Source organism: Myxocyprinus asiaticus, chromosome 14, assembly GCF_019703515.2.
Source record: "Myxocyprinus asiaticus isolate MX2 ecotype Aquarium Trade chromosome 14, UBuf_Myxa_2, whole genome shotgun sequence".
Classification (NCBI taxonomy): Eukaryota; Metazoa; Chordata; class Actinopteri; order Cypriniformes; family Catostomidae; genus Myxocyprinus; species Myxocyprinus asiaticus.
Window position 1 is genome coordinate 29,874,940 of NC_059357.1, and position 22,978 is coordinate 29,897,917.

Genomic DNA, 22,978 nt, shown 5'->3' on the forward strand with positions numbered 1-22,978 from the left:
TAGTTATTTCCCAGCAAAACCAACATATGCCTTCAGAAGACTTGGAATATGACACATGAGCCGCATGGACTACTTTTATGATACTTTTGGGTCCTTCAAGCTTTAAAGTGAAGTACTATCGAATACTTGAATAGACTGCAAGTGATTTTAATTAAAACATCTCTTTTTGTGTTTTACTTAAGAAAACAAGTCAAAAAGGTTTGGAACGACATTAGGGTAAGTAAATTATGACAGAATTTTCATTTTTGGGTAAACTATTCATTTATGACTCGAGTACTTTTTGAGCAGTCAACATGACCAATATGCACATTCCTAGTATGAGGCAAAGCCAACACCAATCATCATGTGCACTTTGCTTGAAAATGTTTGTGTCTAAATAAAATGTTTGAATTTACTAGTAAACACTCATATCATAAGGGAGTACACAGTATAGATACAGCTTTAGGCTACTGGTAGGCGGAATATGACACGATAGTGAAGAACTGAAATATGACTCACCTGACCCTCAACAATCCACTTGGAGATGGTCGTCTTCCCATCATCCCCTGCTCGGAACTTCAGAGTAGCAGATCGTGAACTGATCTTGGAAATGACCAGATTTGATGGTGGTCCAGGAAGTTCTACAATGCCAAAAATACATCAAAACAGTAAAACAACAAACCAAAATGAGGCAAATGTTACTTTCAAACAAGGCCTGCACATCAAAACAATTAATAAACAAGAAACATCAAGACGCATGTCTTCTAAAGTCAATAACAGCCTACATTTCTAAATCATGCCTGGAATATTTTTAATCATGTGTAGATCCGAAATGCACTTGGGACTCAAAAAAGGAGATTTCAGATTCTTTTGAAGTTTAGAGATAAAAAGTCTCATTTGGCTCAAAAAACCTTTGATCAAATTACGCTGGAATTAAATCAAATAACAGACCATAGTTTCGAATCTGCCTGAAATCCCCACAGAGACTTGTACATGTCTGTTTCCCTAATGTCTCACAATATGCAATTTATCAGCAGGCATTACGGTTTCAGCTTGGCTTTCAGCCAGTTCAGCATTTTCCTTCTTTCACCGAAATAAATTCTGCCTTTAAGCTAGTATAAATGAATATTTCTCCTTCAGTGCCACATTTGATTTATGGTGGCGCACAGGCAACAACTTTCCAGTTTCTAAGCAGAAAAGGCCAGCTTAAAAAAATCATCATTCAGTTTTATACTGCTTGTGTACACTTTTCATACTCAAGTAATACAAGTTTAACAATATTTGTATGGAAGAGATAGAGATGGTTCTCAACTGGTTTTGCTTCAGGACCCAGATTTTATATTGGACATCATGTGTTGACCCAACACATTACCAACATTTTTTATCAAACAAAAGTGATATATTTGTTGAGTCAATGGTTTTATGCTCTCGGAAGACAATAATTCACTGTTCAAAACCCATTACCATTGACACAATCTATGTTTATCCTCATTGCAAGTCAACTCATACTTAATGTAGTTTGGATTGTATTTTCCTTGCCTAGTTTCGGCCATGGTTTTCGAGGATGAGGACATGTCACACAAACTGTCCATGTTTGCATCTGACTGATTTGGCTAGCTTCTACAAAGTGACAGGTTAATTTGTGTGTAAATGCCGTAGAGTTTGTTGAGATGCACAGTCTTTGTCAACAAAAAAATTTATGGGAAGTTTTCTTCTCTCTTTTAAGGACCCTGCACACTTCCAACGAAATTGAAGAACGATCGTGTATGACATCATTTAGAACAAAATCTGGCCAAAACGAAGGTGTTTTGAGTTTGTTTCGTGGTTTGTAACAACTCGTCAGCAAAAACTTTCAGGAAAACTTCTAACTGGCTGCTATACACCTTCTTACTGCCATTGGTCCACGTCATCAGTAGGTGTGACCTGAAGCTCCACCTACTTTGAGGCAGACAGCTCATTCCGGTTACGTTGTTCAGTCAGTTACGATCAGTCAACATAAACACATCCGTGTACAGTTATTAGCGAGCTGGTACAAACATATCTTCATCTGTGCAGCCGTTTGTGTAAAGACATTTTCCAAGAACATGTCATGTGATTTTTTTTTGTGTTATCCGTCAACAAAAGGAATCAAATCTACTCAAATACTCTTAAGTGCCCATCCACTAATTTGACATCTGCCACGAAAGCCATTCACACATCTGCCCAAAGTAAGATATACCTATCATCATTCTTTTGTCTGTATTCTACCCATTAACTCTCTTTTATACACCCATCTTTGCACTAGTCGGTGTCATCACAAATTAAAATACAGAGTGTAATCCACACATTTTATGGCTGCATATAGTGTGTTAGCGCATATAGTATGTAAACATGACAAATTACACATTATCTACTGCATATGTATTACTTTAAATGATCAAGTAGTTAAAACAGCTTCTTTTGCTGAATTCTACTCATAGAATGAGGCTAGAAGTCATTGATAACTCATTTTAATGTCACATTAGTTGATGTTTTACATGTAGTCTTGTGCATAATCATATTTAAATGCTCCTCAAAATGCCTCCCCCGGTGATGTGGACAGTGTCTGAATGATTACAAACAGTATACCGTTGCTCAGTTGTTTTAAACTTCTTTTTGGCTCTGAGCGAAGAATGAAGAAGCACTTTGCAGTGAGTGTGCTGGGGCCTTTAGAAGTTGATAAGCCTTTTTATTTTGATTTCCTACCTATAACGATTATACAGTTAGTTGCATGTTATACTTTGTATTAAACATTGCTTTTCTGTGACCTTATCAGAATAGGCCTTCGACCAGAGAGTCACGATCCATCCAGTTGAGAACCACTGAGATAGAGGACTCTTTAAATGCACCTGGTGGCACCCCAGAGGAGATGGTGGAGGAAGTTATAGTTCCTACGCCTGCCTCCGTCATGGCTGCTACTTCCAGTGTATACGTTGTAAGGGACGTGAGGCCAGTAACCTTGTAGTCCAATGTGGTGTTGGTCAAGGTGCGCGCCACCCGTGACTGGTTCTTCCCCTGCACCTCCCAGGACACCAGGTAACCTGCAAAACACCAATTGCATTCACTGAAACCTAGAGAATTAATTAGAGGTTTAACTGCACTGCAATGTGTCAATATGTTCTTACTTAGTATTTTTGAGTTGTTTTCCAGTGAAAATATCTAAACATTCTTAAAAAAATAAAATAAAAAAAACTATGAATAACACATGATAGAATTTGCATTTTAGGGTGAACTTTACCCTTAATTCAAAGGAAAAACAAGTTTGCTTTGCTTGCCCCGTTGGCGAATATTCAACCCCCCCTGTTTTAAGAATAGAACAGATGAAAATAAAGTTTGGTTGTCAAGTAAATCTACCTTGTTTTAATGGTTTATATATTTGTTACTGGAAAACAAGACAAAAATACTGAGTAAAAAAAAAATTTTTTTTGCAATGTGCTACACCCCTAATGACACAAAACTTGTAGGAATTGGCCAATTTGGGCCACCAGTCTCCCAAGTCCAACTTGGCATGACAACTCTCTGCGTCCAGAGCAAGAGGAACATTTTCTGAGGTCTTGAACTTAAAATAAACAATCCATCTTTAACAAACAAGGTGGGTAAAATGTGGGGAACTGCTGTAGTGAGTTGTCTAGACCTTGGGCCCTGCCCCCTAACCCGCATTTAACTGAGACTAATAGCCAGCAGAGGTTGAGTGTAATTTGCTTTTTATTGGGAGTATTTTTTCCCAGAGTCAGCACTGTTTCCAATCGCTGAATGTCCTTTTCCATTGAGGCACTCCTAAATCAAGCTTTGCACTGGGAGAGCTCACTGGAGAACAGGCATAGCCAACATTCAAAGAGCAACAATTCAGTGTGCATTGATATAGACAGCAGCTATTTAGTCCAATGTATGCCTGATCTAATTTGTCTCTCTGTCCTCAGTCTAAATCCAGCACTGTTCTGTAACTCAGTGGGTTAAATATATGTCCAGTATCAATCTAGTGCTGTCTTATTAGTCCTCATCTAATTCTTTCTCTGCACTATTGAGACTTCAAGGGTGAATCTCACAAAAACAGGTCCAGGTCACATTGCACCAAATAAGAAATTAGATTTTGCATGTAGATAATGAATGAAGCCTCTTTTTAAGGACCATTAAGATATGCTGCATTGTGATATTACTTTCATGACAATTAATCACCCCCCTCCCCCATTTTTAAATAATGTAATATATATATATATATATATATATATATATATATATATATATATATATATATGGGCTGTGAATCGATTTTTTTTTTTAACTAATTAATCACACAGTTTTCTGTGATGAATCACGATTAATCATGATACATTAAAACAAACATTGAAATATAATCATAGTGTTTTCCAATGCACTTTTTTAATAATAGGATCAAATGGGCAGATTCAATTTATATCAAGCTTTATTGCAAGAGAAACTTAAGTGTACACTGCCAATGCATTATTAGACATTATACATACAGATATAAAACAAATTTAATGCTAAATTTTAATTTGCAAAAGTTTAAAATCTCAAAACTATTATTTTCTCTGGCTACCATTCAGTCTCCATTGTGCACACGCTGAGCCTCTCTTCACTTTTGACACTAGTTCAGATGCTAGTGGGTGAGCATTTTTGGGCAATGCATAGAGATACGGCAGCTTGCCCGTTTCTCTCCCACACCTGGCTCATTGCTTGCGGGTGAAGTCTCCATTCTCCATCCAGTAAATTTGCTCCCGTGTCCGGGACATGCGTTGTGCGTAATAAATAAGCGTGCATTGAACCACACAATCAGTTTCCTATGATGCGCTGTCGATGTGTGCACCTCCTGGAAATTTATATATGCCAATTTTAGCCACAGGAAGTGGGAAAACACATTAGTGAAACTTTAGTAAGTAATAAAACAAAACAAAAAAAAAAAAAACCTTATACTCCATCAGTTGTGTTATTTTGTTTTTATGCATTAAACAGTCAACTATTAATTGCAGAAATTAAAACGTTAAATCTCTCAGCCCAATATATATATATATATATATATATATATATATATATATATATATATATATATATATATGTATACAGTTGAAGTCAGAAGTTTACATACACTTAGGTTGAAGTCATTAATTCTAATTTTTTTAACCACTCCACAAATTTCAAATTAGCAAACTATAGTTTTGGCAAGTTGTTTAGGACATCTACTTTGTGCATGACACAAGTAATTTTTCCAACAATTGTTTACAGACAGATTGTTTCACTTTTAATTGACTATATCACAATTCCAGTGGGTCAGAAGTTTACATCCACTAAGTTAACTGTGCCTTTAAGCAGCTTGGAAAATTCCAGAAAATGATGTCAAGCCTTTAGGCAATTAGCCAATAGTTGAAGTCAGATGTTTACATACACCTTAGCCAAATAATTTTTAACTCGGTTATTCATAATTCTTGACATTTAATTGTAGAAAACATTCCCTGTCTTATGTCAGTTAGGATCACTATTTTAAGAATGTGAAATGTCAGAATAATAGTAGAGAGTATTACAGTGCATCCGGAAAGTATTCACAGCGCTTCACTTTTTCCACATTTTGTTATGTTACAGCCTTATTCCAAAATGGGTTAAATTCAATATTTTCCTCAAAATTCTACAAACAATACCCCATAATGACAACGTGAAAGAAGTTTGTTTGAAATCTTTGCAAATTTATTAAAAAGAAAAACGAAAGTAAAAACATCACATGTACATAAGTATTCACAGCCTTTGCTCAATACTTTGTTGAAGCACCTTTGGCACCAATTACAGCCTCAAGTCTTTTTGAGTATGATGCTACAAGCTTGGCACACCTATTTTTGGGCAGTTTCTCCCATTCTTCTTTGCAGGACCTCTCAAGCTCCATCAGGTTGGATGGGGAGCGTCGGTGCACAGCCATTTTCAGATCTCTCCAGAGATGTTCAATCAGGTTCAAGTCTGGGCTCTGGCTGGACCACTTAAGGACATTCACAGAGTTGTCCCGTAGCCACTCCTTTGTTATCTTGGCTGTGTGCTTAGGGTCGTTGTCCTGTTGGAAGATGAACCTTTGCACCAGTCTGAGGTCCAGAGCGCTCTGGAGCAGGTTTTCATCAAGGATGTCTCTGTACATTGCTGCATTCATCTTCCCCTCGATCCTGACTAGTCTCCCAGTTCCTGCCGCTGAAAAACATCCCCACAGCATGATGCTGCCACCACCATGCTTCACTGTAGGGATGGTATTGGCCAGGTGTTGAGCGGTGTCTGGTTTCCTCCAGACATGATGCTTGCAATTCAGGCCAAAGAGTTCAATCTTTGTTTCATTAGACCAGAGAATTTTGTTTCTCATGGTCTGAGAGTCCTTCAGGTGCCTTTTGGCAAACACCAGGTGGGCTGTCATGTGCCTTTTACTGAGGGGTGGCTTCCGTCTGGCCACTCTATCATACAGGCCTGATTGGTGGAGTGCTGCAGAGATGGTTGTTGTTCTGGAAGGTTCTCCTCTCTCCACAGAGAAACGCTGGAGCTCTGTCAGAGTGACCATCGGGTTCTTGGTCACCTCCCTGACTAAGGCCCTTCTCCCCTGATCGCTCAGTTTGGCCGGGCGGCCAGCTCAAGGAAGAGTCCTGGTGGTTCCAAACTTCTTCCATTTACGGATGATGGAGGCCACTGTGCTCATTGGGACCTTCAATGCTGCAGAAATTTTTCTGTACCCTTCCCCAGATCTGTGCCTCGATACAATCCTGTCTTGGAGGTCTACAGACAATTCCTTGGACTTCCTGGCTTGGTTTGTGCTTTGACATGCACTGTTAACTGTGGGACCTTATATAGACAGGTGTGTGCCTTTCCAAATCATGTCCAATCAACTGAATTTACCACAGGTGGACTCCCATCAAGTTGTAGAAACCTCACAAGGATGATCAGTGGAAACAGGATGCACCTGAGCTCAATTTTGAGTGTCATGGCAAAGGCTGTGAATACTTATGTACATGTGATTTTTTCGTTTTTTATTTTTAATAAATTTGCAAAGATTTCAAACAAACTTCTTTCACGTTGTCATTATGGGGTATTGTTTGTAGAATTTTGAGGAAAATAAATAATTTAATCCATTTTAGAATAAGGCTGTAACATAACAAAATGTGGAAAAAGTGAAGCGCTGTGAATACTTTCTGGATGCACTGTATTTATTCCAGCTTTTATTTCTTTCATCACATTCCCATAGGTCAGAAGTTTACATACACTTTGTTAGTATTTGGTAGCATTGCCTTTAAATGGTTTAACTTGGGTCAAAAGTTTTGGGTAGCCCTCCACAAGCTCACAATGTGTTGCTGGAATTTTGGCCCATTCCTCCAGACAGAACTGGTGTAACTGAGTCAGGTTTGTAGGCCTCCTTGCTCACACACGCTTTTTCAGTTCTGCCAACAAATATTCTATCGGATCGATGTCAGGGCTTTGTGATGGCCACTCCAGTGCCTTGACTTTGTTGTCCTTAAGCCATTTTGCCACAACTTTGGAGATATGCTTGGGGTCATTGTCCATTTGGAAGACCCATTTGCGACCGAGCTTTAACTTCCTGGCTGAAGTCTTGAGATGTTGCTTCAATATATCCACATAATTTTCCTTCCTCATGATGCCATCTATTTTGTGAAGTGCACCAGTCCCTCCTGCAGCAAAGCACCCCCACCCCCATGCTTCATGGTTAGGATGGTGTTCTTCGGCTTGCAAGCCTCACCCTTTTTCCTCCAAAAATAACGATGGTCATTATGGCCAAACAGTTCAATTTTTGCTTCATCAGACCACAGGATATTTCTCCAAAAAGTAAGATCTTTGTCCCCATGTGCACTTGCAAACTGTAGTCTGGCTTTTTATGGCAGTTTTGGAGCAGTGGCTTCTTCCTTGCTGAGCAGCCTTTCAGGTTATGTCTATATAGGACTTGTTTTACTGTGCATAGATACTTGTATACCTGTTTCCTCCAGCATCTTCACAAGGTCCTTTGCTTTTGTTCTGGGATTGATTTGCACTTTTCGCACCAAACTACGTTAATCTCTAGGAGACAGAATGCATTTACATTTACATTTATGCATTTGGCAGATGCTTTTATCCAAAGAGACTTACAGTGTACTTATTACAGGGACAATACACCCGGAGCAACCTGGAGTTAAGTGCCTTGCTCTAGGACACAATGGTGGTGGCTGTGGGGATCGAACCAGCAACCAGTTATGTGCTTTAGCCCACTACACCACCACCACTCCAAGAATGCGTCTCCTTCCTGAGTGGTATGATGGCTGCATGGTCCCATGGTGTTTATACTTGCATACTGTTGTTTGTACAGATGAATGTGGTACCTTCAGGAAATTGCTCCCAAGGATGAACCAGACTTGTGGAGGTCCATAATTTGTTTTTCTGAGGTCTTGGCTGATTTCTTTTGATTTTCCCATGATGTCAAGCAAAGAGGCACTGACTTTGAAGGTAGGCCTTAAAATACATCCACAGGTACACCTCCAATTCAGTACACCTCCTATCAGAAGCTAACTGGCTAATTGCCTAAAGGCTTGAGATTATTTTCTGGAATTTTCCAAGCTGCTTAAAGCTTGGCACAGTTAACTTAGCGTATGTAAATTCTGACCCACTGGAATTGTAATATAGTCAGTTAAAAGTGAAACAATCTGTCTGTAAACAATTGTTGGAAAAATTACTTGTGTCATGCACAAAGCAGATGTTCTAAACGACTTGCCAAAACTATAGTTTGCTAATATGAAATCTGTGGAGTGGTTAAAAAAGGAGTTTTAATGACTTCAACCTAAGTGTATGTCTGACTTCAAAAAGATGAATCTGCCCGATTCCAGCCTTGCTGAAGCACCCCCAGATCATCACTGTTCCTCCACCAAATTTCACAGTGGGTGCGAGACACTGTGGCTTGAAGGCCTTTCCAGGTCTCTGTCTAACCATTAGACGACCAGGTGGAGGATTGGTGATGATCTAGGGGTGCTTCAGAAAGGCTGGAATCGGGCATGTTGGTGCGGCTATACTTATGAGGACTCTCCATAGACATAATGATTTTTATACTGTATGAACTACAGATTCTATCCCCTACCCCTAAACCTAACCCTCACAAAAAACGTTCTGCATTTTTACATTTTCCAAAAAACATCATTTAGTATGTTTTTTAAGCTATTTGAATTATAGGGACACTAGAAATGTCTTCATAAACCATATTATAGCATAATACCCTTGTAATTACCAGTTTGTAACCTAAAAAATGTTCCTTGTAAACCACCCAAACCCGCCCCCCCCCCCCCCCCCCCCACACACACACACACACATGCACACACACACACACACACACATATAAATACATACACATTTACAACAGCATCCTTTAACAGCTGTGCAACAGGGAGCTTAAATTGTTTCTGCCAACTGAACACAAACAACAATGCCATAATTGCCTTTGTGCAAAAACCCAATGAAGTGTTAAATAGGAGTGTATCCATTAATAAAGCTATATGAACACCAAAGAGTTGCCAAATGAAAATGGAGCTGCTTTACGGGCTCACCTGCTCTGTCTAATGCAACATTCAGCTACACTGTAACGGAGGGGGCAGATTAGATTTTGTTTAAGAGCAAAGACAAATCAAATGAACAATCAATCATTCTGTACGAAAAATGAGCTTTGCAGATGCTGGAGCAAACAAACTTTAAGTAGTATTTTTACTTGATTATTATGAAGACATAATATTTGAAAATATGACATTTAAAAGTGTGAAAGTAGTAGAAACACGTCCGAGCAGGCTCACGTCCAAGCCATAGTGCTTATGTGGGCAATATGAATTTTCATCTGCAACATTTCCAGATCCTGTTCCTGTTTTGTTTCCCCATCATTTCCTGTCCTCAATAGACTATTTTATCAATAAAAGTGGCAAAAAATGAAAAAATAAAATAAAAGGTATGCAATGAGTTGCAAAAGCTCACCTGTAATGATACCATTCTTATCCACAGGTTCCTCCCAGCTCACTCTTAGAGACGTGTCCAAGATCTCTGTAAAGCTCAGGTGACCAACGGGGCCTGGGACTAAACAGACAAACATGTTTGTTTTGCATTTCCTGGCTGTGGTTCTTCCTTTTACTCACAATTAAGCTATTTCTATTGTGAGCTAATTAAGCTGATTATAGACTAACCCAAACCCTATTTTTATAGGTGAAATAAGACATTATTTAGTTTCTTTATGAAGCTATTTTCGTTGTAGATAGCAAAACCTGACACACACAGCCAAATATACTATATCTTTGTTTTTTGTTTTTTTTGGTTCATTGTTTTTCTATGAACATTTCTCTTGAAATTCACCAAGCTAATTTCTCACTTGTCACAGATTCCTAAAGATGTTGATATAATTATATGGGCTTGACCATCAGAGCAGCATTTATGCTTCAGTCTGAACATTACATTTTAATGTGACTTTTATAAACACGTTGTAATTTGGTGTTTTATCATCCACACACTACCTTAGCAGAAATTCACAGCAACAACACAATGTCATGAAATATTTTCTGCCAGTGAAAAGGCATATTTCTGTGGTTTGGCTTTCTCAGTAATTAAAATAAACAACAGTTGCAAACTATTTAGTGTAATTTAATTATCAGAAAAACAAGGCAAGGATTAAAAAGGTTCATGCAACAGGTACCTTTTGTTTCTTCTAATACGCTACTATCTTTGGTTTGCAAATTAAGTACCTGTATTAACATGTTTACAATTAACAAATTAAGATTAGAAAATTAGACATATAATGTTTAATTTTAAATTTGATCAAAATGTCTTGATATTGACTGATGATAATTAGCACTCTGTTTTTTTCTTCACTTTAATCAGCTAAATTGAGGTATGTAATTATTGATTCTGCATATTTTTTTGAAACTAATGTATAATTTCAACTTGATATTTGACATGTGAGAGTGAATAATGACTTAAATTGTGTCTTGTTCATCATCAATCAAAGTGACAACTTTACACTTGGAATATGATGCACGAGTCACATGGACTACTTTATAAGCCACTTTTGGGTGCCTTTTAAGATAATGTGAGTCACTATCAAGTGTGTTTGTATTGAAACCAGCGAAAGGGACTTTTTCTCCCCAATTTGGAATGCCCAATTCCCAATGCACTCTAAGTCCTCGCGGTGGCATAGTGACTCGCCTCAGTCTGGGTGGCGGAGGACGAATCTCAGTTGCCTCCACGTCTGAGAACGTCAACCCCCGCATCTTATCACATGGCTTTTGAACACGTTACCGCGGAGACATAGCGTGTGTGGAGGCTTCACGCCATCCATCGCGGCATCCACGCACTACTCACCACACGCCCCACCGAGAGCGAACCACATTATAGCGACCACGAGGAGGTTACCCCATGTGACTCTACCCTCCCTAGGAAACGGGCCAATTTGGTTGCTTAGGAGACGTGGCTGGAGTCACTAAGCATGCCTTGGGATTCCAACTCACGAACTCCAGGGGTGGTGGTCAGCATCTTTACTCACTGAGCTACCCAGGCCCCCCACGAATGGGACATTTTTAAAAATATCTCCTTTTGTGTTCCGCAGAAGAAAGAAAGTTATATGGTTTGGAATGACATGAGGGTGAGTAATTATTTACAAAATGTTAATTTTTTGGATGAGCTATTCCTTTAAATCAAATTTATGATTTGACAAACTTAGATGCTAATTAGCAAAGTAATCCCTTAATTGTGCATGTTACATTAGTTAGAGAGGAAAAGGTCCTTGCTCTATGCAAATAAGCTTAATGTATGAACCAACCAGTATGGCTTTAAGATTCTTAGCACAAATTTGATTAAGAAATGGGATTTAGACAGAGATAGAAACAAACCTGGGGTTTGTACTGGCGTGCCAGGAAAGAAAACAGACTATTACTTACTGTCCTCATGAGTTTGAACCAGTTTGGGGGCACTGCGGGGTCCATTCCCTGGTGTGGTGAAACACAGCACCGATGTCAGGTACCAGGTGAACTTCCTCAGGCCGCTGATGTAACCGAGGTGACGTGTGCCGTGATAATCAGGGGTGATGGTCACGACTATGACATCCTCTGGAGAATGCTCTGGCCATGCCATTAGCTGTGGGACACACTATTGTCACTCAAACACCAGAGAGAAATCACCAGAAGAACTGACTCATGGACCAACTTCTAACAGCATCTACATATTTTAAGCATCTGCAGATCATTAAATTGTTTTCATACTGTTCATGACCTTTATCATGTCATCAAATCATCTGTATAGAGCTGTTCATACATGATGTCAATTTGTACAGTAGGCCAAGCCGGAAGTCTCATTTTAATTCATTTTTAAAAAAACAGCAGCTTAAAAACTTACATTTTTGAGGTATGACTGTGTAATATCTATGCTGTACATCAAAACTCGAAAGTCTCAATGTTTTCCACAGACCTTACTTTACTCACAAACAACTATTCTTAAGGAGATTCCAGAGGGTACACAATGATTTGAAAATTATCTTCCAGGTTTTAGACCTACAACTGAACAGCTCTATTTCACCAGGACTCAAAATAAACCAGAGGTAAGATGGGTGTACCTTATAACCTTGATTTATGCCATTAATGAACTGCTGCGGTGGTGGATTCCAGGAAAATCTGATGGTGGTTGAATTCACTGCCTTAGCCTCCACACCCTGCGGGGGCGCTGTAGGAACTATAGGCAAGCACATACTAAATGTTAGAGTTCTGTAACATCCAAATGTGACTTATTATATGAGCTATAGGACTCATAATTCTCAAGTTGGCACACTCTTTGTCCCATGTCTGTGGTTTTCCTGTGAAATTGGGCTACTATTTTTACCATGGGTTGATCTTTTATTCCGTGGTTTGAAGGTTTAACGTATCACACAAATTAGTTTTAAACAAGGACTAAAAATGGTTCAAAAAGTGAAATAGATAATCGAAAACGTTATGTTTTTTGCAGAACATAACCGAAAATAGAGTGTTCCAGAGTGAAAACTTTATTTTTAAATGCTGGTAACCGGTCTAAAGAGTTTCTCGTAGTAAATTTTTGGAATTACACCACTTCCTGTTGCCTGAAAAAATTAGGCTTCTCTCTTTTTAGTAACATAAGCATTTGCTTTTGACTGAAGGAAACTGCTGCATCACACTGAAGGAAACTGCTGCATCACACATTTCTTTGCCTTATTGCAAGATCACCAAAGACACATACTTTGGAATAATTGCAAAAAATGTGTCTAAAAAAAAAGAATGAAAAAAAAAAAAAGACTCAAATTATTCATTAATAATATTGTATGTATTTATAATCTTATGATAAACAGAAATAAAACATATTTTTTTGTTTTTTTTGTTTTAACTTTGCAAACATGTAATTCTGGTTCTGTTCACTCTACTGCACTTTGAAAAGTCTTATTTTATTCCACTAGATGGCAGTAAGCACTAGAGCACTAAGCACTTCTCTATCACATTCCATCACAATATACAGATCTGAAATGTAGGTGGCATTTTAGCCCTCACAGATGTACTTGTCCATTGACATTCAGTCTAATTTTCAGTTCATGCACCAAAATACTGGTAGGTATTATATTGATATAGATAATTTTCAATGCAAATGTTTTGAGGCCTTATTTTGTTATTTTAAGTAACATAAATGCAGAAGTTCAGATTGTAAGCTTTCAAATGATACCTCATATGCCTAACTTATGTATACGGATACTAACATTTTAAGTGTTTACTTGTTTCGCGATACAGCAAATACAGGTTTCTTATGACTTATTACAGCTAAAAAACCAAGAGCAATGAGTGTTTGCTCTTTCCTGTTTTACCCCAATGCTGGTTATTAAATCAGTATAAGGTTGATTCAGGATTTGATTTGATTTTATTGGCCTTCGCACATGCTCTCATTGTGGGTACACCAACATTTAAAAAATACAAATAATTTGGTTTGCATAAGGGCCAAAGTCTGACATCGAGTCTAAACGCACTCAAGCAGTGTGTGTGCACGCAGGAGAGAGAAATTTAGGCAACTAATTGATTTTAGATGGCCAGTTGTATATTTAAAATGTTTAGGGATTTATTTAATATTAAGAATACATTTATTGAAAAAATGTTTTTTATATAGGGTACTATATACTACGATTGCTATGATTTATATGCTGATACTTCCCCCACATGGAAAAAAATAATCACTAATCATTAGGAATCGCATGGGGATAGGCTGGTTTTGTTCTAGTTTTGACTTATCACTGGGCTGGTTTTGGCAAGTTTTTATTTATCATTGGACTGGTTTCGGGCTAGTTTTGAAAAGCCTCATCACTTGTATGAAACTGAATTTCAGCTATATTTGTGTAAAACATGTTTTGTGAAACTGGTTGTGTACATTCATAAAAATAAAATAAAAAACTGGCACAAAAAATCATACAGCAAGCACATAAATGTCTGGTGAGAGAGATGTGAGATTTTTTTCTGGGGGTGATCTTTTCAGGTTGCCTGTCAAGCTTTGACTTATTTTGAATGAAAAGACTATCTTTCAAAAGTCTGCCAATAATAGCTCTCTCTTAAAGTGCTGTAAACACATTCATTATGCAGCAGAGTCTCTCAGACTCCCTCACTGGGTAAAATGTGTGCTGTTTGAAAAAGCACATAGCCCTGGTGTGTATTTTATTTAGTTATTTATAAAAAATAATAATAATAAAAAAACAAAAAAAAAAACTGGAAGAAGTAAAAATGACATTGTCTCTCAAAATCCAGTTTGCCCAAAATTACAATAATGTTGTCATCATTTACTCACCCATGCTGTTCCATCCCCAGTATTACTTTGTTTCTTCCTTGAATCACAAAAGGAGATCTTAGGCAGAATATCTGAGCAGCTCTTTTCCACACAAAGGAAGAAAATAGTGATTTTAAAAGCCAAACTCCAAAAAAACGACAACTAAAGCACCATTAAACTATCATAAAAAGTAGTCCATATTACTTGGTATTTACTGATAATCTTCCCCTTGCATTTTTAATGCATTGAGACAATTGGTCATATGACACATTAGAACCAATGCCATTTGCTGTCAATGATGTCAACCTTTTAGTGGTGCGTTTTAAGGTGACATTTTTTAATTGAACACAAGGGCGGATGATATTTGAGAGCAATGGCAGAGGGGAAAATTATCAGTAAATAACGACTTAACTTTGAGCGTGTCCCTCACATAAAACTATCATATGGCATCAGAGGACATAGAATATAGAGCCGCAGCCTTAAGGACTAATTTCGTCATACTTTTAGGGTGCTTTTTTGTCTTATTTAGAGCATGACATTTAAAATCAATATCTGCTTTTCCTTGAAAAGAGCTGCTAAAATCTCCTTTTGTGCTTCATGGTAAGTCATATGGGTTTAGAACAACATGAGGATGAGTAAAAAATACTTAAAAGTTGAGTTCTGAAAAAACGTTATTATTGAGCCCCACACCTTTCAGTCCACCAAATCTCTCACAGTGGATGGTAAAGTCTTCGAAGGGAATAGGGCACAGGGATGATCACTTCTGAATGGAATGCACTCTGTATCATGGCGAACGCTAGAAATTTTCATTTTACGACAAATCAACAGTCTGTAAGCCATTCGCACCTTTGAAACATTGATGTGCCTCTAATTATTATTATTTTGTCTGTACTCTGCCTATTGACTAATCCTCACATCTGTCTGCCATAGCAACACCCATTTCACCCAACAACCGTCTTTGCTGTAGCATCAAATGTCTTTATTTAAAAACAAATAAAAAAATTTTCTTTATGATTTTACGTAAACTATTTTCCCATATTCCATCATAAAATACAACAAAAGAGGGTAACAGATGCATACTATATCCAAGGTTTGCATGCTAGCATTAGCACCACGAATGCAGAATGTAAACATTACAAATGACACATTATCTATTGCATATAGCTTCCTTGCAATTTTCATCAATCTTCTTTTACTGATCTCATGTGGATTCCATTCATAGAATGAGCCAGAAAGCATAAAAGTTATTGAATATGCAGCCTGAACAAATGACTTTTCCAGTGATAACAAGTGGCATACAGACAACAAATACCAGCGATCCCTAAGAAAATATATACAAACGATATATTTTCTTAATCATCTATTTATTTACGACATCTCTCCTTAGTCTATATGTTATTATTACGCTTACAAAGAGATTATAAAGGATAATGTCCCTATATACTGAAGGTGCTAATTGAACCAAAGCATATCTCGTATAGTTAACAAATCCAGCAGCAGACAACACTATAAGCACAACGGACAGTTAGAAAAGACATAGCACAATATTCCAGAACAGTCTGAAGGTCTGTAACGTGTTTGGTAGATGTAGCTTGAAAGCTATTGGAGGAGATACAGTTAGAAATTTTTGTTTTCGATTAGGGATTTTGAAAAAAGTCAAGCCAACATATTAATATGACAGATGAAGGCTCTCAATGGAGTCGATGCATTTGCTATTCCTCAGATCGGCTAATCAAAACACTCCAAATTTCTTTAGATGGATTTCACAGAATCTTCTCATCGAGGTGTAATTTGTAACTGAAGAGCAAAGCGGCCTAATAGATAATTGCCATAATTGTTTTGAAGAGGATTAGTGTGGCGGTTAGCGGGCTGAAGAGAGGGGCCTAAAATAAATGTGGCGTCTACGTAGGGGCCATGTTGACCTCAGGGTGGCATGTAAACAAGTACTGCATCAACCGGTTCAAACCAGCATGCTGCCTGCTTCTGCTGATCCACTGATGAAAAGGAATAAATGAAAACATAGAAGCTGATAGAAGCAGCAACCGAAAAAAAGAAAGAAAGAAAGAAAGAAAGCGTGTGACTGAAGAAACAAGGTCTCACCTCCCTGCAGAGTGTACTCAGTGACAGGCTGGCTAAAGACGCCCAGGCCTGCCCCGGTGTACGCCGCCACCTGAATTTCATACTGTGTCCAGATGATGAGCTCTGTGATGAGGCAGTAGTTGATCTCAGGGCTGGTGATGTTCTTCTGCTGGTATTCTCCAGGGAGCCCGGCGAGACGATACCTACATCAGTGGAATCGATGGTCAAACAGTGAGCGACAATGAATTTCTTCTAGGTCACTGCTCTGTTAGAAGACATTCCAAGGCTGTATAATTATTAGGTACACTCAAACACTTTTCAGGATAGGAATAGTGTTAAATACACCACCAGATGGAAGAATGCAATTAACAACAGTGTTAATATTTCCACTGTTAAGGTGGCTAAACACTGGTAATGAAAGTGATGCTACACTGATATTACACAAGTGTCAATTAACATGTTGATTTGATGATTCAAGATTAAAAAAACATAGTGAAGGAAAAGCAGCCAACAAGTGGCCAAAAAACATGGGAACTCCTTCAATATTTTAAAGGGGTCATGAAAGGGAGAATAACATTTTCTTGATATTTAGACATATAAGAGTTAACTGCACTATATAAACATACTGTAAATTTCAGAACTCAAAACTTCCTCCCCAGTCTAAAAAGAGCATTTATAGTTGCCACCCCGCTGAAACATCTCCTTTTGAAATCTGTCTGTTCGTGATGTCATGACACATTGCTCATTTGTATTTACACATCCAACAACATGCGTCATCGCACCCTTGGCCCCGCCCACTGGCGTGCAATTCAAGTCAAGAGAGCAGGCCTTCCATGGATAACTATTCCTAACATAACACCTAAGGGGATTCATCTGGACTACTTTGGATTATTTTTGAATATATTCATGCACTAGACAGACATCTTTGACCACTTGATACATATCTCATGTCGCTTTTAAAAGACGCAATGTCAAGTTGCAACTCTGAAAGGGTGAAGCAATTCTCTTTCATTTAGCTGCTGCCTGTGTTGCTTTGAACAAAAACAAATCATGGACGCGTTCTTTTGGCCCATCTGTGCTATTTTATAATTGTTGGTGTATGTAAACATAGGACGTCTTTGACGATGGACATCTTCGACCATTTTGGTGTGTTTCAGCCTCAGTGTGTATGTGCGTAATTTCACTGTTCTTTGGACTATGTATGTGCATTTGTTTTTGGCTCATGTCAGCATGGATTGCTTATGAACAGACAAAATACAATTCAAGCTTTGCAAAGAAACTGTTATTCAAGGAGGGGGCAGTTAAAATCACTTCATAAATGTAAGTAAATCATTTCATTCATTAATATTTCAAATGTCATAACTGTTTGATAGTTTATGGTGTTGAGTGTTAACAGTTGTGCTTGAGATGAACAGTTTAATATATTCAGATGCAATGTGTTGTGTGTGTGTTATGTGTAAACTCTGCAATTTTGTTTTATAATGTTGAGGTTCATTCTCTCTCAATTGAGTTTGCTGAACTTGAAGGGCTGCATGACGTTAGCCAATCAGAACAGTGGGCGTTTACGTTGAAGTTTTAAGGAGGCGCTTAAGCCAAAACTGAGCATTTCAGACAGTGGGCTAAAAACAGGGTGTAAAATGATCATATATTAATAAATTGTGACTGTTTTGGTGCAAAAAAAAACTTTAAAATAGCATCTCATGCGGATACTTCATGAAGTTTGTTGAGAAAATTCCAAGAGTGTGCAGATCAGTAGTATGGGCAAAAGCAATATTGCAAAAATATAAGATGGTTTTGATTTGTTTAACGTTTTGTTTTGGTCACTACAGAATTCGTATTCTGTTTGTCTCATTTCATATAATTTCCTATTAATGTAAAACTAGTAATAATAAAATTAAGTAATAATAAGGAATGAATAGGTCTGTCCTGGTTTGACTTGGTTTGAGAATAGGTCTGTTTGACTGGTAGTGTACTTTGCCAAAGCATTCACACTAATCGCTGGAAACATTCTGGATACACTTCCACACAGAATGCCAAACATTCAAATAATCTTTGCTTATACAGTAAATGTTTATGGATTCTCTTGAGGAAGCCACTAGCAGGAGAACAACTTTAACAAAACAGAACTGAAAGCTGCAAGTTCAACTCAAATATCAAGCTGAGACGGCAAATACTGTATACGGTATAGTTGTTAAAAAAATAGGCTTTATTCCTTGGTCAAAAGTGTCTGCCAAATGAATAAATAAAGAGCACTGGAAAATATACAAGAAAACATAAATATAATAATAATAATATTTAAAAAAAGCAGCTGAAATGTTTTCAGAATATTGGACAGATGTCAAAGTATTGTATAAAGAGTGGCATTTCCTCTCATTACATCAGGCATTGTTTGTTGTTGTAATGGTTTTTACATTTTGTACCTGAGGACATAGCCTCTCAAAGCTCCATTGAGCTGAGGCTCTGGGGGCGGCTGCCACTGCACCATAATGGACTGATTGGTTCTGCCGCTGGCCACTATATTTTTGGGCGGAGCACTGGGCGGTTCCTCTCGCAACATCAGTCTGCAGAGAAAATGAAAGAACGTTATTTTGTACCAAAGCTTTGTTTGAACAGAAGGAAAAATCAAATGGTTTGGCATATCCGACTGAAATCAATGAACAACCCCCCCCCCCCAAAAAAAAACCAACACATAAATATGTTTTTAAAACTGAACCGAACCCATATTTGTATGTAGTTTGAAATTCCAAATAAAATATTTTTTTTTTCTTTAAAATGCGTCTCAGTCTGAACGGTCTTTTTTTCTTTTCTTTTTTTTTTTTTTACTATAAATCTCTACTTTCACATAAAAGCCTGTTTAGTTTCACTTTCACATCTAAAAGTGAAAGTGGAAATTTATAGTAAAAAAGGACTTAAATATTTATCTGTTTCAACAGAGCTGAGATATTCTTCTAAAAATCTTTGTTCATGTTCAGCAGAAGAAAGAATGTCAAATACATCTGGGATGGCATGAGGGTGAGTAAATGATGAGAGAATTTTCATTTTTGGGTGCACTATCCCTTTAAATGTTAGGAGTCCTAAGTACATAATATGATAACAGTTCACACTTTCAAAGTATTTTAGTATGGTGTCCTATTTTTATTTTTTTAATGGAACCGTTTCCGAATAAGAACCGATTTTCGGCTCCCAACCATAGTCATAATTGATACGAGTAACAGTTCTCTCTTTCCACAATGACAGCTACTTTCATTTTTTTATTGGAGGAAGTATTTTGATAGCAACAAATGCAAATACACCAGTTACTGACTACGATGTCACCACATACAAAAGGACAGTACGAACAGTCAGTCCCAATAATCTGATTTGTGTACAGTGTGAACAAAGCCAAAGTGATCTTATATAACTGATTCAGCACTCCATCTTCTCTCTTGCATCTCAGGTTAGTCGACTCACTCCAGGGCACAGCAGTTATATTCCTTGTGAGCTGTGTAAGTGTAACCCTCTGCTTAGAAGTCCACTTCCCAGCACATCATCAAAAGCACTTTCTCTGAAAAAAATCTCGAGCTACTTCAAGCACCTCAACCCTTTTATTTATGTGGTGGCTAAGGTTGGGAACCGAGAACTGGTTCTTGTTCAGAATCGGTTCTATTTGATAACCTCTTACACGTACCGAGTGGCACGGTACTGGGCCGAGAAGGGGCGCTGATCACAAAAAATATATATATCATGTTATTACTCAACAGCCAGCTGCTTAATCTGCACAAATAGGTTTCGTTTTAAAGCTTAGACTCTTATATTTACAATGAATATAGCTGATCTGGCCAGTTCACAAATACTGCTTTTAAATTCGCTGATAAAGCAGAACTGTTCCATTTTCATAATTCGCAAATTTTTGATCGCAACAATCATATTTAGAACCAGTAAAAAGATCAAAAGATCACATAGCCATGTGTCATATATCTGTAGAATATAACGGGCAGATTTGTTTCACTCAGAGATCAAACTACAGTGAAAATGCACATGCATGATAAACAGAGAAAACGGAATTATCGTCACATTTTGGTTTATAACTTCATGAAAAATGGCATATCACAAATTACAGCAGACAGCTCCTAATAAAACAAGCCCACACTTGACGTAATACTATGAGAAGGTCCTGAAATATTAGTCAAAGAGTGTCATAACAAGCTATGGTGGCTAATCGCTAATGGCGTCACTATGCTGAGGTTTCTCTGGGATCAGTTCACTGAAACACAATGCTTTATGTCATAGATGTGTCAGATCGTCCTCATTGGATGCCTAGAGAGTGTTAGATTCCATATTTGGACAATCTATGTGTCCCATGTGGTGTAAACAGACCCAGAGCGCACATACATAGACTATGTGGAGTGATGGAATAAGGCGCTCATGAGAGCTGAATTTTATTTTTGGCACTTAGTTGATATAAGTTTAAGTATTTTTTTATTTCTGCATTCATAATTTTCAGTTATTCTGTTTTAATGTTCAATAAAACTTGTTTGAATAGGTCTTTGGACACGATGATAAATAAACGTCCACTTTGGGAACCATGTTCCCAAATGCTATATCTTTGGATTGCTTTACACTATCAACAATTTCTTTTCCTGGTATAGTTGACATGTTGGAAAACAACACCAAAGTTAATTTTATGACCGTCCATACTTACTGTCTAAAAGGTATAATGCCAAACATGAATAATAAGTGAAAAATGCATTTTAAGCGCTCATGTTTTGTGTGCTTTGTCAGTAGTGTTATATCATGACAGTATCTGAGCATGATCAAAATATATTTTCTTCAAATTTTGAAAGGTTTTCTAAATGATATGATAAAAAGCGAATGCAAAATAAAATGTATCATCTCACATATTATATCACATGGAGCCATATACATGAATACTTTATATACTGTATGTGTAGACACCCCCTTCCCGGTTTGCTTAATATCCTACATTTACATTTATGCATTTGGCAGACGCTTTTATCCAAAGCGAATTACAGTGCACTTATTACAGGGACAATCCCCCTGGAGCAACCTGGAGTTAAGTGCCTTGCTCAAGGACACAATGGTGATGGCTGTGGGGATTGAACCAGCAACCTTCTGATTACAAGTTATGTGCTTTAGCCCACTATGCCACCACCACTCTTGTTCAGGTTTCAGTTGCAATATGTTTACGTCGTCAAAAGTCTGGTGAGTAAAAACAAAAATTTACTAGCCAAAAAATTACTAGCCAGTTCTTCCTCCAACTTGTCTGTAGATGGTTGAAAAGTACGTTTTTTTTTTTTTTCAAAAATTTATTTATGACTGGAATCAGGTTTCTAGATTATGATCTATCCAGTGACAGACGGGTCTGGCTCAATTATGTTCAGATTCAGAATGTGAAAATGGCGGTAACTTCAAAATCACACTTACACCAAGAAGATTTAAAGCCATTTTTCTCAGTTTCATTGTTGGCAGTTTCAGAGTTGTGATTGACCATTGTAGGACAGAATAGTGCCTTTATTCAAACCAGTGGTTGTGATGTGCAAAATGGAGGCATGCACCACAAAATCTGAACCTTACTGCAACATGCTTGTAAAGAAATAATTTGTGGCAGTTCAACCAATGAGATCATTTGCGACGTCAAATAAGACATAATTGCCTGTCTCTGTGGGCTATTTGCTAGCACACATTAAATACAATTCTGCGACCACTGTCCAGTCCATTACGCCAAAGAAATGTGCATTTTGTTAATTAACGAAGTTTAAAAATGAATCAGTGTTGAATGCTTAATAATGCTCATAGATTCATCCTGCCCTTTGCGTCTTATGCTAATGGACAGTTAAATCTGCATTAAACTTTAATAGGATCATTGGGTCATTTCAGATTTATTGTCAGAGTCTTCTTAAACCAGCTCTGACCACACTTGTTATTTCTTCCCAGAAGTCTATTTCATAATTAATGCCATATAGAACCAATATCATGGAGCTTTTCTCAGAAAGAGCTCTGTAAATCAGCCTAATCATGACCATAAGGAAGGACTGCTTGGTGCATCCTTAAAAAGAGATTTTACACAATAGTCAAGCAGTATTTACACACTTGCAATGTGTTACCAGTCATTAAACATCTG

The 22,978-nt window shown here is 37.6% G+C and overlaps 1 protein-coding gene across 2 annotated transcripts in view; it reads right to left on the minus strand.

Moving 5' to 3' along the window:
- The window catches only part of LOC127452338 (protein sidekick-1-like), a 522,949-nt gene that overhangs the window by 81,246 nt on the left and 418,725 nt on the right, over positions 1-22,978 (minus strand). For both annotated transcript variants that reach the window (XM_051717752.1, XM_051717750.1), the window contains exons 16-22: positions 19,278-19,418; positions 16,879-17,060; positions 12,587-12,702; positions 11,916-12,111; positions 9,967-10,065; positions 2,847-3,038; positions 499-620 (exon numbers count right to left, since the gene is read on the minus strand). In XM_051717752.1, coding sequence (XP_051573712.1) covers positions 499-620; positions 2,847-3,038; positions 9,967-10,065; positions 11,916-12,111; positions 12,587-12,702; positions 16,879-17,060; positions 19,278-19,418 — 1,048 coding nt within the window. The remainder of the gene's footprint in view (positions 1-498; positions 621-2,846; positions 3,039-9,966; positions 10,066-11,915; positions 12,112-12,586; positions 12,703-16,878; positions 17,061-19,277; positions 19,419-22,978) is intronic.